The following is a 14,085-nucleotide window of genomic DNA, read 5'->3' on the forward strand; positions in this document are numbered from 1 at the left end:
TATATATATATATATATATATATATATATATATATATATATATATATATATATACGGTATACGAGATGTGGAAAAGACAGGAAGTCAGCGGAAGAACTTGTTGGAATGAGCAGAGTAAGAAAATAGAAAGATCATGGAAGCGCCGATGGAAAGTCTAAGCTGTTCTGTATAATACCACAACACAGTGGCGTGCTAAAAGGGGGGGAGGGCGGTCCGCCCCGGGTGACACCCTGAGGGGGGTGCCATATGAAGAATACAAAATTGTATAAAAAAAATTATTGGATAATATTTATAACCCTTTGCAAAAAGATAAGGATAACACATTAGTACATTACATAAAATTACCCTACTATGGCCATTTGAGTTTCGTGATTCGGAAAAATCTTAATCATTTACTGAAACAACACTTTCCGGAAAGAAAGTTTAACTTTATTTTCTGCAAATCTTATACTCTGAAATCCTTCTTTCCTTACAAAGTTTCAATTCCTTCATTCCTAATATCTAGTGTTGTGTATGAATATGTTTGTTCGTCGTGCAAGCGACGATATGTTGACGAGACGAAGCGCAACTTGATGCTTCGTGTTGCCGAACAAAAGGGTGTCTCGGCACGAACTAGGAAACCACAACCCCAGCTGTTTTGACTCGCTTCGCTCGGCAGCCCCCTTTCCCCAACATCCACCTTTGGGAGGGGGTGCAAAGGAATGATCTGCCCCGGGTGCCAAATACTCTAGGAACGCCCCTGTACCCCAACTCCTTTTATTAGTAATTTACATACATTTATAATGAGGTTTCAAGACACTAATTCTTCTATTTTCAATGATTTTCAAGATATCTCTTGGGATTGGCAACTCGTTAGCCACTTTTTTTTATTTTTCCTTTTTTTTGTCTCTTGGGAAGTGGTCCTCTTTCAGAAAATAAGAAATAGAAAATAATACTTACACATTGCAGGTCTCATGATTAGTCTACACCTATCAACCTGCATTGTATCAGTGGGAAGGAAGACAATATTACATGAAAATAAAATCCTTTTTTTTCAAATTTATCTCTTAATTTATGGTTAAATTATACTGTCATTTGTCAATTACAATTCAGTTTAATCCTGAATCAATTCATAATACAATGGTTGTATTGTAAAAGAAGCATTGAAGCAATCAAAACAACCATTATTGCACCTTTAATTATTTCAGTATCTGATAAAAATTGTTCTTAAAAGCCATGGGTATAATTTGGAATTCCATGAGCAGTTTTTACCAATTGACAATGCAAGTTCTTGTTGAACTAGAATCCTGAAGATCCCACTTAAAATAGAGCCCATTAAAAAAGGATAAAATGAGATGCATGTCATAAACCATGCCCTGATTGGCTGAGAGAGGCATGTGTTTCCCAGCTCAAGCACTCACATGCTGACTCAAGAGTTTATAGGTAGTTGCCTTTTTTGCTTTTCATCCCACAGGTGATGTAAAAAAAAAAAAAAAAAAAAAAAAATACATCACATTCAACCCTCTGTTTGAAACCATTATAGTTCCTTTTTCTATAATGTACCATAAGAAGTAGATCCATTGGTGAGTGTTTGCCCTTTGAGCTTGCAATGATAACTTTACTGTGGCACATGTGGCAAGTTCATCCATTGTGTTCTAGATGCCTCATATGTCCTTCACTTAACACAATGGTTCTCAAACTGCGGTATGCGAAGGCCTACCAGGTGGTGGTACGTGAGCACTTTTAGATCATATGCAATTTTAAGTTAGATTAAATCAATTCATTTTTCAGAAAAATTATCATTGCCTTACACAAGATAATCTAGCATCGATCAGCTGGAGAGGAAGAAACAGACGTATCCCTCACATTACATTGAATTGTTTCATTTGTAAGTTCTGTTTCTGAATAAATTGATATTTGAGTTTTCAGGAACCAGGTGGTACACAAGGACTGTAAGGGATCTCCAAGTGGTACTCACCCAGGAAAAGTTTGGGAACCACTGAGTCATAACAAGACAAAAATAGTAATTAAGTGTTAAATTCATTGCAAATGGTGAGACCCTGGAGTGGTATGCAAAAAAGATCGATCATAAGTCTGTTATGAGATGGATGCAGCTTGCTTTCAGCTGTCTTCCTTCTCATCACTGTCTTCTTCCTCTTCATCATATGACTCATCCTCACTATTCAAATTTAGGTCCTGTAAATCTTCATAAAATTCATCATCTTCCATTTCCTTCATGAGTTCTTCCAGTTTTTGTCGAGCATTCTTGAAGTACTCGTCCATAGAGACAGCAACTTCATCCTCCTCATTCTCATGTTCACTGGTGACACTCTCCACCTCAGAACTCTTGTTAGGCTTCTTCCGACGCTTGGTCTTACCCTCCAACTTCTCCAAGTACCTGCAATGAATAAAGAAACTCAGCTATGGAAGCTTCCCTATAAGTAAGGAAACTTGAGCAGTGGACACCCAAATTATAACAAAACAAAACAACAAGTACATCCTCACTCAAATAATCTATTCAAGAGGAGTGTTGTAGCATAATGTTGTTTGTAGAATATGCGACAAATCTTTCCTTGTAACCTGAACATTATTTATACATGCAATGAATGAAGACACTAAAACTATGAAAATTTTACCAAATATCTGTGATGAATCAACTTGAACAATTTAAATGTATGAAGAAATGTTTACAAGTAAGAAATTCTGAAAAGCAGGCTGAATTATCTGCAATGTCAGTAACTATGAACACATCAGAGAAAGACCTATGATACTACACCTATAATATGCCCGTCGTTTGCGTTCTGAGAGACACTTCACTTCTGCCTCTAGTTCTGCCATAGTCTGGAGGTGTTCCTGTAAAGAAAGTCCATTATAATTAATTTCCTCAATAAAGAAATGTCAAAATAGTACTATGTATCACAGTCTCCACCGAGTCACTGACTGTTAACCAAAGACAGAGAAAGAAAAAAACAAAACAAAAAAAACAAGACAAACATATACAGAAAAAGGGAGCAACAAAAAGAAAGAGGTAAAATGAAAAGAATATTAAGTGGTAAATTTAAGACCATGCACTAATCATAACAGCAGTATACTTGTTATGACAGCACAAACTTTCCAACTACACTGTGCTTAACACATCTACATTACAATTCTACACAACACATTACCACACTAAGATACATTTTTCTTCCTACAAACAGCAATATCTATTTATTACTCTTGTTTCTTCCCACATACCATCCAGTTAACGTAATGTAATTCAGCTATACTGTATAGGCTCATTGAGATGTAGAGTTCTATTACTGTTTTATATTTAAATGGAAATTAGGTACTTTTCACCTATGGCTCGGAACATCAAGGCAGCAGAAGTAAAAAAAACTGGCCACTGAACTCCATATGTCAAAGTTCAAGACAAGTATAACTATCAGGACTATGTCATTACTTCCTAGTACGTATATGCAGAACATAGAGGCAAGTCTTACTGTTTTTGATGGAGGTTTATGTGCAATAATATCTTCCTTCTTCCCACACTTGCAGCAGACTTGTAACTCCTTAGCACAAGAATTGCAGACAGTGTGATAAGCATCCTGTTGAGATAAGAACACTGGCTTTTTCATCCTGTACATTAAATACTGTTTTACTGTTTATTGAGTTTATAGGCTTTATTCATTCCATCAAAGAAAGGCACTCTACAAAGCTACCATGACTGAATTTTGAACACAGTGGTATGAGTTTGGTATAATCATAGAAAAAAAAAAAAAATAAATAAATAAATCACAATCATGTACACACAGACACACTAACCATGCTAATCTCTATCTTTTTCATCATTACACAATATATTTCCCTTGATATTTCTCTCCTGCCATAATCACAGCGCACATACAACTCAAAAATCCATCAGCAGAATACTACAGTTCACAAGGCAGGGTGAGGGAGAATGATGCCCTTTACATGCTTTTCCCAACAGTGATAAAGTATGAACAGTCAATTACTTTAATGTTCTTCTGGTGACATCTAGTGCAGGTTTTGGGTTGTGACAGAGGCTTGTATTTCTTGTATTTCACTTTCCAGGCAATCACTTCCTGACACCGCTTGCAAACCTGTCCAGAAAAAAAGGCAGAACTGTAAATCTTAAAATGGTACTCAGTAAAAATCACAGGTTGATTGCTTACTAAGCCTTAAGTATCACATTTTTGTTTATGCAAGAGAGAAAAACTGGCCAAGGGCAAAAAAAAAAAAAAAAAAAAAGGCCCAGTTAGTTGCCATCCTATTGCAGGTAAAAGAGTTAACCAAAAAAATGGGATAGATGACTTTAAACCTTCCTCTTAAATGAAGCCAAGTCATAGGAAGTTGGAAATACAGAAGCTGGTAGGGAGTTTTAGTTTACTCGGCAACATGTACATCTGATCTCTAACTAAATGGGCTTACATTTTTGTTTACTTAGTTCCCGAAAGCCTACAGTTACCTCGGTAATCTCCATGTTGTTCATTGCAAGAGTTTGCTTGCTGCTGTCGTGGATGTTGTTCTTGAAGGCAGTGATGTTACTGTGCTTCTGCTTACGGGTGCGGGAAGTATTTCCTCGTTGACAACTCATTCTCATGAAATAAAGGAACAGTTAGAAAATCATTTACAGTTCTTCCTGTCCATCATTTTATATGAATCTAATGAAGACTAAATGCAGTGGCTCCTCAAATTATTATGTTGTGACACATTAAGTAATTAAGAAAGTGGCAAAACAGAGAAGAAAAATCACTGGTAATGTTATGATAGCTGAAAAAAGATAAGTGTGCAGTTCAAGATGGTTAGAATGAAAGGATCTTGCTGCTGAGACACCTAAGAATTTCGGCTGTAAAATAGATGTTTATAAATACTGAACAGTAACTAACATATCACACCTGGCTTAAAGTGTCTTAATGTATATCCTAAGCTATTCAAAGATTAATTCTCTAGCTAGAGAAATGATGTAAGAGCTTGAAGCCGCTATGGGGCGCACGTGTGGGGCAGAGAGGTGTGTGCCACAGTGCCACCCAACCTATCCGCGTGCCAGCTGCCAGTCAACTCACTTGGTTAATAATAGTCCACCTTTATCATGTCATATTAACATGCATCTCTTCTTATACGTTTAATCTTAACTGAATACAACTAACCTGCTGCGTCAAGAAGGGTGGGCAATGTCACTGAAGAAAAGATAAAAACACGTGTATAGACGTAAACACAACAGACAACAGTGTTCTATTTTGGTGCATCAGTCTTGAGTCTTGACAACGGTGCAGGGAACAGCTGACAGAAGCACACTCCTTGTTTCAAATCTACCACACATATACTACTGTAAAAACAAAACCAATTTCAAGAATAGTGTGATGACTTAGAAGAATCATTGGTTTTGCAAAAATAACTCTACGTAATTTAATAACACAGCTGATAAATCAGCTGATTGTTGTAAACAGTGCACAACTCGAGCTTGTCTCTGCTTTTCATGTCTCGTTGTTCCTTGAAGCCAACATTCCGACGGACACCAGACCAGATTGGGCCCTGAAGGCAGCCAGGAGACTCTACACGCTGATACTTATTATAATCTTCATAAACAACGTAACTACAATTTCTCAATAACAAAAATACAAAACACAATAAAAACAAAAAATTGAAATTTTTAAGTTTATAGATGAAATACGTAATTTAGATGTTGGCGACATGGTCATGGCCAATTTTGATATTAAATCATTGTTCACTAATATATATCTTGAAGAAACAATACGCTTAGTCTGTGATGACTTAAGTTTAAGGACAACACTATTCTTGGCAACTTTTCGAAAACACAATCCAACAATTTGTAATATCTTGCTGTTAAAGACTGACCTTTTCTGTTTAATAAGAAGCTATATATTCAGACGGACGGTGTGGCCATGGGTTCTTGTTTGGGTCCTACACTGGCGAATGCTTTTCTGTGTCTAAATTAAATTAATTGGTTAGGGGATTGCCCTTGTTTTAAACCTGTTTATTTCTGTAGATGTGTTGATGATTGTTTTATTCTTTTTAGGGACTCTACACAAATTCCATTGTTTTAAGATTACATTAACGCTAGACACCCGAATATAAAATTTACCTGTGAAATGGAGAATAATGGTACTCTACCTTTCCGACAAGGTGATATTAGAAATGCTTCTAACAGTGTGAACTAAACTGTGAGACACTTCATACTTATGTGCGGTTTATTGGGAGAAATTGCAATTATACCGAATTAATTTCCTTTCTCTTGTGTCATAGCCATAGCCTTTCAAGGTCAATGCAATTAAGACATTATTATATAGATATTACAGCCTAACCTCTTCTTGGGATTTGTTTGATAAGGAGATTAAGTTTCTCACTATTTTTTTTTCTCAATAAAGGTTTTCTTCGTAGTATTACTATTATTAATTCAACTATCTCAGACTCCAGAGAAAGCAAGAGAATATATTACGTTACCCTTTTATGGCTAGCTGAGTTATTCTATCAGGAAAACCCTTAGTAGTTCTTTGAAAACATATTATCCTGACGCTAATTTTTTCTTTGTTTTCACTAATCGTCACACTATTGGCTCTCTTTAAATTCAAAAGACAGTGTCCTTGCGAATCTCGCCTCTAATGTCGTATATGAATTTATCTGTTCATGCTGTAAAGCACGATACATAGGTGAGACTCGCAGAAACTTACCACACAGAATAGCTGAGCACAAAGGTTTTTCTGTTAGAACTAATGGACTTTTATGTAATCCCTCCTTTTCTGCAATTAGAACACACATCCCTTTGGTGTCACTGATTTCAAAATTTTACAAAGATCCAACACTGATATTGAGCTCTTAGAAGCACTATTCATAAAACATATACAACCAGACTTGAATAATCAACTTGTGTCGACTAGGCTTCACACTTTCCAATAAAAGTTTTGAATATTTGCTTCACCTTCCTCTCCTACTTTTCTTCTCACATTACCTCAACCATTCTCACTCGTCCTTCCTCTACACCTTGTAGCATATACATCCAGGTTGGTTTCCCTTGATTTTGTATTTTACCATGTGTTATTGCATTTTATATCATTCTGTGCATTGTTAGCTATGTATTTCAGTTTAGAATCTTTATATTTTTTAAATTTTTGTTTTAACTTTTTATAATGTCTTTGTAAGACTTTTTTATATTTATGTACTTAGTTTTTATAACCTTGTTATAGATCCTGAAGATGCCTTCTGATGAAAGGCAAAACATCAATGATAAAGCAGGACAAATATGAAGTTCTCTGCTGGTATCCATGTTTTAGTATCTACAGTTTCAACTATCAACTTTAATATATATATATATATATATATATATATATATATATATATATATATATATATATATATATATATATATATATATATATATATATGAAAGGTGGATGTGTCCAGTGTAAGCATGCCTTAGCTTTCCTTTTTGGCTGTATCATTATCTAGGTGTACTGTCACGTGATGTAGTTAAGTACACAATATTCAGTGACCTAAAGGACGTCCCCGAAGGTAATGGATTCTTATGTTGACGCGAGAAAGTATGTTAAAGAAGACGCCGGGGTGAAGGTTGATGTGGTTAGTATAATGTATTATTTTGTTATGAAAGGAAATCCTCAGATTTCTGATTTCGATGGAGTTACTTCACATGTATATCTAGACGAAATATATGCCTTAAAAATTAGAAAGTTCAGAAGAAGAATCAAAAGACCTGAATTAATCTTAAGCTAATCTAACATTTCCCTTAGATAGAGAGTAATATTATTTCAGTATTGTCCAAATGTTTCTATTGCAGTCAGTGATCATTCCAGTACACAATGGGGCCACATGGTTGGATGCCTGTCTTGCCTCAGTGGAGCAGCAGCAGCTTCAGCAAAACGGTGCAGTGCTTATGGTGGAGGTGTCTCTCTTCCTTGACTCCTGCACTGATGCTTCGGAGACTGTGGTGCAGCAGTGGATCCCGCCACTGCAGAGGAAGGGATGCTGTGTCACCTTGACCACTGAACACAACAGCAGCCCCAGAGGAGGTACTGTACATCACTTACCTCTTTATTTTATCAATGATTTTCTTGTCTTGTTCTGAGTTTAACTTGTGTTTCCCTAGGTGTACTAGTTTAATGATGATTATAAATTTAAAGTTTCTCTCAGCTCTTCAAAATTTTTTTTTTCATCTTTAGGAAATGCACTCACACAACTATTAATATGCGTAGTACTTTTGTCCTGCACAGTTGGGTATGCCAAGAACAGGGCTGTGGAGCAGAGTCGAGGAGAGTTCCTGTGTTTTCTTGATGCAGTAAGTTATTGGCTGATTATCCTGCGTGTGTGTGTATGTCTTTGTAGTAGCAAAAGTACAATTAGCTCTCAATAATGATACATACTCGAGTCAGATATGCTACATTCTTATGTCCAGTATACTTACACTAGTACAACGGTTTTCAGGATGATGTTATGATGCCTACAAGAATACGGAAGCAATATGAACTTGCTTGCAAAGCTTCTAATGCTGTGAGTGAGTCTTGCAACTTTTCAATTGCACATTGTGTCTGCCTATATCTAATGCATACTCCTAAGGATGTTCTCATCAAGGATTTGGCTAGAAAAAGAGTCCTTATTTATTCCTGCCTTTGCCTTCCCTTCTTGTGTGCCTTAATCCTCTTATTCTCATGTTATTCTCCTTTCATGCATAAAGTACTGTGTCCCACAATTTCAATTCCCCATGCTTTTTACCTTCATTTGTTTCCCTTTCTTTTCTACTAACATTTTTATTTTATTCACTGATGTGTAAGCAAATGTATGCATTGATAGCAACTGTCATCTCCTTACTTATTATATTTACTTATAGTTCTACAGTACTTATAGTACTCTATTTCTTTCCTTTCCATTCTACAGATTGTGGGGTGCCGCTTTGTGCGAGATCCTCCAGAGTCCACTGTGCGGTTCACTCGCTGGGCCAACACTCTCACCCAAGAGCAACTGCAGCTTCAGGTGTTCATGTCACATGGCCCCACTGTCATCATGCCCACCTGGTTCTGTCACCGCAGAGTTTTTGACCAGTGAGTGTTGTGGTCATTCTTTGTGGTGTGTTCTTGTGCACTATCACCAGGAAGTCTCAGTGGGTGATGTGTTTTTCATATTAAGAATGGAAATTTTTTTTATTAAACTTTCTCTAGAATCATGAAAACATCCTTGAAAACTTGCTTTAACACCTTGAAAGAAGTCAAGATAAGAAACAAAATATTTAAGAATAGGGACATAGAAATAATTTAATAAATATAGTAGACCTTGCATTGCAGCGTTGGTGGCTTCAGTGAGGAAGGAGCAGGAACCCCAGAGGATCTCATATTCTTTTTCCACCACCTGAGACTCAGAGGGAAGGTCTTGCGGCATGATGATGAGCTCCTGGTGTACCGGTACCACCCCCAGGCCACCACATTCTCTATAGACGAGTGAGTTAAGGAAGGGACATGTTTGATATGTCATTGCATTAATTTCTTTCTGGCTAATATATTGCAAGCATTCTTACATTTCAGGCAAACCATTTGGGACCTGCGAATGAAGGAGCTTGAGGCACGAGTGCTGTGTTCCTGGGAGGCCTTCACCATATGGAATGCAGGGAAACAGGGCCGCAAATTTTACAGGTCAGTGCAGGTACATTGAGGGGATCCATTTGTGCTCCTCTTTTGTGTGAAGTGGATGATAATATATAAGTAAATAAAGAAACACAAAGAAAAAAAATCCTTGATGTAAGAAACTATTTGAGTTGAAGGCCAACATATTTTGTCTTGAAATCTGCTTTACTGAATGCAGCTTGTTATATAAAGGGATTTGTTTGATAATACATATGTATTTGAATCGGCATTTCTAGTTTTACAGGCTTTTTGGTGCATTCAGTGAGAATTTGTTTGATATGATATGCACTGGTTTGTAGATCACTGAGCAAGGAGGCCCAGAGGAAGGTTGTGGCATTCTGTGATGTGGATGCCAAGAAGATCAACTCATTCTACACTTATGAAGAATCACTAGAAAGACCGAAGCCCAAAGTTCCCATTGTGCATTTCACTGAAGCTCGCCCTCCTTTAGTGATCTGCATGAAGCTGGTGAGTGGGCATTTTTCAGTGTTTCCAAGGCAGCATGTTGTAAATAAAAGACATGTCTTGACCAAAGTGAGGAGAGTGGAGAAGAGTGAGAACCATCAGCAGTTTCCTTTGTTCCAGGAGTTGACAGGAGGCAAGTTTGAAGAGAACTTGGCATCTCTGAAGCTTGAGGAAGGAAAGGATTACCACCTCTTTAACTGAGCTGCCTCACTAGCATAGTAACAAGTGCCTTTGTATGACAATTAAGTTAATATTTCACCACATGCAAGGTGGCTCCCAAGAATGGTGTCCCTTTCATGGTGAGTGAAAGCTAAAGAAATAAAAAGACTATATCTCATGGAATGGTTCCTCAACCACTTTTTCATAATTTCCTTTATAGCAATTCCTTCATGAAATTTATTCCCACTCATCATCCTTAGCCATAGATTAGGAGTCTCCCCAACAGTAACAGCCTAATTACAGAGTCCATTCCATTCATCTGTCACTATTTGAGAACCAATTCCTTCTTATCTCTCTCTCTCTCTTTCCTTCTTTCCTTTTTTTTTTATATTTTTTTAAGTCTAATTCTTCAAGCTTGAACACATTATTGTTTGTCTTATCTTGCTGACTGACCCTGATGATTTTGTTTATGCCACTATCATTACATCATCATATCACTTGAAAACCTTGCTCAAATCCATTCTCAAAGGAATGTAAATTTTAAACTTCAGTCTCTCTTTGTAGGGAAAATAAGGTCATATATTAAATGAAGAGAATCAAGTTTATTAAGATATTTTTTCCACACTAACAATGTCATTCCATTGATCTGTCATCTCATTTATTACATATTGTCTTTATTTGTCTCAATCACATTATGTCAATCTGTCATCTGTGCTACATTTTGCTTAAAGAAATCTTGGATACTCCTTCACTTCTTCCCAAGCAGTCACGTTACCTTGGTAATTAGCTATGCTATGTTATTTCCATTCATCCAATCAATCATGCCAACTTAGTAATCATATTCCTAAAAATTAACACGGGTATCACTTTTCTTCTCATCCATTTTAATCATCAGTATTCACTTGTCATCAACTGTAGTGCATATCAGCTCTCTCTCTCTCTCTCTCTCTCTCTCTCTCTCTCTCTCTCTCTCTCTCTGACCAGTCATTTCAGTGCATCCAGTCTTAAAGATTGCTTCAAAATTCACTTAAGTTATGTCAGCTGTGCCATTTTCTCCAGGAAGGTGACATAGGTGGCCTTTTGTGCCCCTGTGGCAGGGATGAAGTGACCTCCAGGATGCACCAGTGTCTGAGGCTCATGGAAGTACTGCAGGAACTCGTCACTCATGTGTTTCTGTATCACCTGCAGGGTACAGCAGTAATATTAATAGTAGAGGTAGTGGTATACTATTTCTTTATGAGTATTCTAACTAGGACATTTATGTACATGTACCTGGTTCTCTTCATTGCTTGTACCAATACTTCTCAGTCTACATATATCCCATGCTATTAACAGTGCCTAGATTATGTTACTTAAAAGACTTGTGCTTACCTGGTCTTCTTCACCAAACACATGTAGGGTGGGCAGAGTTATCTTCTCTGAGTAGAGTGCTTGGTGTGGTGAGGAACGTGACTTAAAGGCTGAGGCAAAGATGGCAAACTTGAAAGAGAAGGGTAGGTTTCCCTGTTGCTGGAGACCACAGAGGAGGCCTAGCATGGCTCCTCCTTGGCTGAAGCCCAGGAGGCCATCAAAGGGCCCATTTTCATTCACAAAGTCTACTACAGCCTTCAGAGAATCCTGTAAATAGAATTGTATGTGAATTATGGACTTTTAAACATTTGAAGTCCCAAACATTCTTAACAAGAGAACCGACTGTAGTAATGCCATTAAGATGAATAACACAGATAGATGAAATGAAATACTTACATTGTATCCTTTCACACACTCGGACTCATCCTGGGCCTTGAAGTAATCATTGGGCTGACTGAACCACCACCCACATCCACCGTCGTCCTTATCACCCCCATCACTGCCTGGTGTCAGTGGTGGCACTCTCACTGGCGATGTCACAAACACAAACTCTGCATGCTTCTTCAGCAGCTTCCTGTATGAAAATAATACACAACTCTAAAACAGCCATGACTTAAGACTATAATGAATAAAAGTTAGTCAAGACCACATCATACAAACCATACTCAAATCCTTTACACCACAAAGTCAAATAGAATCTGGTCACTGTACAGAAGATCCATTCATACCTGAAAGCTCCTGTCTTTTCCCTGAAGGTGGTGCCAGTTTGCCTGTATCCATGAAGACACAAGATCCGTAGCTTGGTTTGCTCAGCCCCACCCATGCCAGAATCAAGTAGGTGAGTATTGCTCCTGGACTGTAGCGATGAGACCAGGGGGATGCAAGTCTGTAATGGTGGAATTTGCTTGGTGCATGAGCTGTGGTGATGCCTGCCCTGTGGAATGAAGGATAAATGTGGTGTTAAGAGTTGTGCTGTACTTTGAAAAGGATCGGAGTTAGTGGGAGCTGGAAGATGAGTTACAAGACTAGAAGACCTACAGACGGATTTTCTTCAGGTTAGTGTTCCTGAGTTTGTTTTTCTTTTCTTTTTCTGGTCAAGGGCAACCAAAAAAGTTTTTAAAAAAGCCTATTGTAAGTGCCATTCTATAAAGAGTTAAAAAGGTGCACTCAAAATTTCAAAGAGTGTCTTGAAACCTTCCTTTTGAAAGAAATACATAAGCAGGCAAAGTTTATAATTTACCAGTACAGAATAAAAGATTTAGAATATAGAAAACATTGTGTAGCAAGAGTATCAATGTGTGGTTGGACTCAAAGCCTCACTGTAACCCTGAAATTCCTCTGTTAAGGGTGCAAGTATAATACCTGCTGGATAACCTTGAACTAAGAAGACTGATGGAGAGAAAGGAATTTTTAAGGGAGTGACAGAAAAGATGCAGTGGGTGTTAACAGCTGCAAGGAAGTCCAGGATAACGATTGTAGTGATTGGATACTCAAGGCTGAATTAAGTTCACTCAAGCTTTGATGCTCAACTCAAGCTGATCAGTAAGATACCTGACTATCGTTTCTGGTGTTTTATCCGCAGCAAAAGCATCTAATGGGAAATTTAACCTGCCTTCTAATCAATTGCTCTTTTATAAAGTAGTCTTAAATAGAGGATCATAACTCGAATTAGTAAGACAATTGAGTAATAAGCAACACCTGGAAAAATTCAATGTACACTGATAGTAGAAGACCAGATGATACTTGAGTGGAAAGCCTGAAGGCACACATTCCTCAAGTCGCCTCCTACCTGCAGTCACAGACTCTAGTTGAAGTAAAGATTCAACAAAGAAACAAGCACACGTACACACAGATGATTAAGTAGAGAACATTGTTTCAGTAAACATATTAAAAAAAGCATAGAAGAAGCAGATACAACATGAAGTGCAAGCGGCCAAAATCCTGAGGATAAAGTAACAGTGAAGCAAGAGTCTTTTATAACAGCTGGCGTTAGCTTGCGGCAACTCTCAGCTTAGCAACTAAAGATGTGTCATTACGATCAGTAATAAGGCAAATATTAGCCACGTGCAAGGCCTGGCGACAATAATATAGTGGTATAACTGTAGAGGTTACTGCTGTGCTGTCAGCCGGGAGAGGATTAGGGCAGAGATTGCGTCACCCTTGTTTACATGATAAGAATTTGCACGCTTCATTGTTGTTTTCATAGAAACATTGTTTTCAAAGCTTATAGGAATGCTAAGTCAAATTTCCATGTTCTTTTCCTTGAGCCACAATTACAAAACCAGTGTTACACTCACTATCTAGAATCCTCAAAATGACATTTAAGAAAGCCACTTCCACTAGTCTGTACTAGCAGTACTGGAAGGTATTTGAGGTTTTCAGTGATGTTTTGAAGAATCCCATGATATGGTAACACTTCAGTGGGAAAAACACTCGTGGTCCCATGGAAACCTGACTTTTCATCTTTGCACGCGAAAATAGTCCT

At 37.6% G+C, this 14,085-nt stretch overlaps 3 protein-coding genes across 19 annotated transcripts in view; 1 reads left to right on the forward strand and 2 right to left on the reverse strand.

Moving 5' to 3' along the window:
* The window catches only part of LOC123503846 (esterase OVCA2-like), a 29,055-nt gene extending 15,001 nt beyond the window's left edge, over positions 1-14,054 (reverse strand). Inside the window, exons 1-5 of one of the 11 annotated variants that reach the window (XR_006674625.1) lie at positions 13,447-13,598; positions 12,329-12,534; positions 11,997-12,174; positions 11,622-11,867; positions 11,180-11,432 (exon numbers count right to left, since the gene is read on the reverse strand). Coding sequence is in view for 10 of the 11 variants with exons in the window: in XM_045253955.1 (XP_045109890.1) it covers positions 11,283-11,432; positions 11,622-11,867; positions 11,997-12,174; positions 12,329-12,534; positions 13,447-13,500 (834 nt within the window). In the remaining variant the exon portion in view is untranslated. Of the gene's footprint in view, positions 1-10,832; positions 11,433-11,621; positions 11,868-11,996; positions 12,175-12,328; positions 12,535-13,446; positions 13,607-13,636; positions 13,808-13,897 lie in introns of those variants that run through there. The other 10 variants (XM_045253953.1, XM_045253948.1, XM_045253946.1 and 7 more) reach the window with 10 other exon arrangements.
* On the reverse strand, positions 410-5,248 carry LOC123503848 (uncharacterized protein C9orf85 homolog). 3 transcript variants are annotated; one of them, XM_045253958.1, is made up of 6 exons: positions 5,130-5,248; positions 4,448-4,577; positions 3,975-4,082; positions 3,462-3,566; positions 2,756-2,832; positions 410-2,377 (listed from the first exon to the last, which is right to left on the reverse strand). In XM_045253958.1, the coding sequence occupies exons 2-6, from the start codon at positions 4,574-4,576 to the stop codon at positions 2,101-2,103; spliced, it is 696 nt and encodes a 231-aa protein (XP_045109893.1). In that variant the 5' UTR covers position 4,577; positions 5,130-5,248; the 3' UTR covers positions 410-2,100. The 3 variants fall into 3 exon arrangements, with proteins under 3 accessions (XP_045109893.1, XP_045109894.1, XP_045109892.1); XM_045253959.1 differs by lacking the exon at positions 5,130-5,248 and adding an exon at positions 4,878-5,090; XM_045253957.1 differs by lacking the exon at positions 5,130-5,248 and having other exon boundaries at positions 4,448-4,582.
* Positions 5,237-10,430, forward strand: LOC123503845 (UDP-GlcNAc:betaGal beta-1,3-N-acetylglucosaminyltransferase-like protein 1). 5 transcript variants are annotated; one of them, XM_045253942.1, is made up of 10 exons: positions 5,237-5,310; positions 7,447-7,575; positions 7,793-8,024; positions 8,208-8,290; positions 8,437-8,502; positions 8,887-9,050; positions 9,291-9,443; positions 9,528-9,635; positions 9,926-10,094; positions 10,212-10,430. In XM_045253942.1, the coding sequence occupies exons 2-10, from the start codon at positions 7,513-7,515 to the stop codon at positions 10,290-10,292; spliced, it is 1,119 nt and encodes a 372-aa protein (XP_045109877.1). In that variant the 5' UTR covers positions 5,237-5,310; positions 7,447-7,512; the 3' UTR covers positions 10,293-10,430. The 5 variants fall into 5 exon arrangements, with proteins under 5 accessions (XP_045109877.1, XP_045109875.1, XP_045109880.1 ...); XM_045253940.1 differs by having other exon boundaries at positions 5,263-5,571; XM_045253943.1 differs by lacking the exon at positions 5,237-5,310 and adding an exon at positions 5,587-7,001 and having other exon boundaries at positions 8,226-8,290.
* Positions 14,055-14,085: the final 31 nt, after the last annotated feature.

The sequence above is a fragment of the Portunus trituberculatus genome, chromosome 14, assembly GCF_017591435.1.
Source record: "Portunus trituberculatus isolate SZX2019 chromosome 14, ASM1759143v1, whole genome shotgun sequence".
NCBI lineage: Eukaryota > Metazoa > Arthropoda > Malacostraca > Decapoda > Portunidae > Portunus > Portunus trituberculatus.

Excerpts from the sequence above, each read along its gene's own strand:
- LOC123503848 (XM_045253957.1), bottom strand. The coding sequence starts at position 4,582 with ATGAGAATGAGTTGTCAACGAGGAAATACTTCCCGCACCCGTAAGCAG. Across the intron at positions 4,083-4,447 it reads ACAACATGGAGATTACCGAG|GTTTGCAAGCGGTGTCAGGA; the intron begins GTAACTGTAGGC and ends TTTTCTGGACAG. Across the intron at positions 2,378-2,755 it reads AAACGACGGGCATATTATAG|GTACTTGGAGAAGTTGGAGG; the intron begins GTGTAGTATCAT and ends TATTCATTGCAG.
- LOC123503845 (XM_045253942.1), top strand. The coding sequence starts at position 7,513 with ATGGATTCTTATGTTGACGCGAGAAAGTATGTTAAAGAAGACGCCGGG. Across the intron at positions 9,444-9,527 it reads ACCACATTCTCTATAGACGA|GCAAACCATTTGGGACCTGC; the intron begins GTGAGTTAAGGA and ends CTTACATTTCAG. Across the intron at positions 9,636-9,925 it reads CAGGGCCGCAAATTTTACAG|ATCACTGAGCAAGGAGGCCC; the intron begins GTCAGTGCAGGT and ends ACTGGTTTGTAG.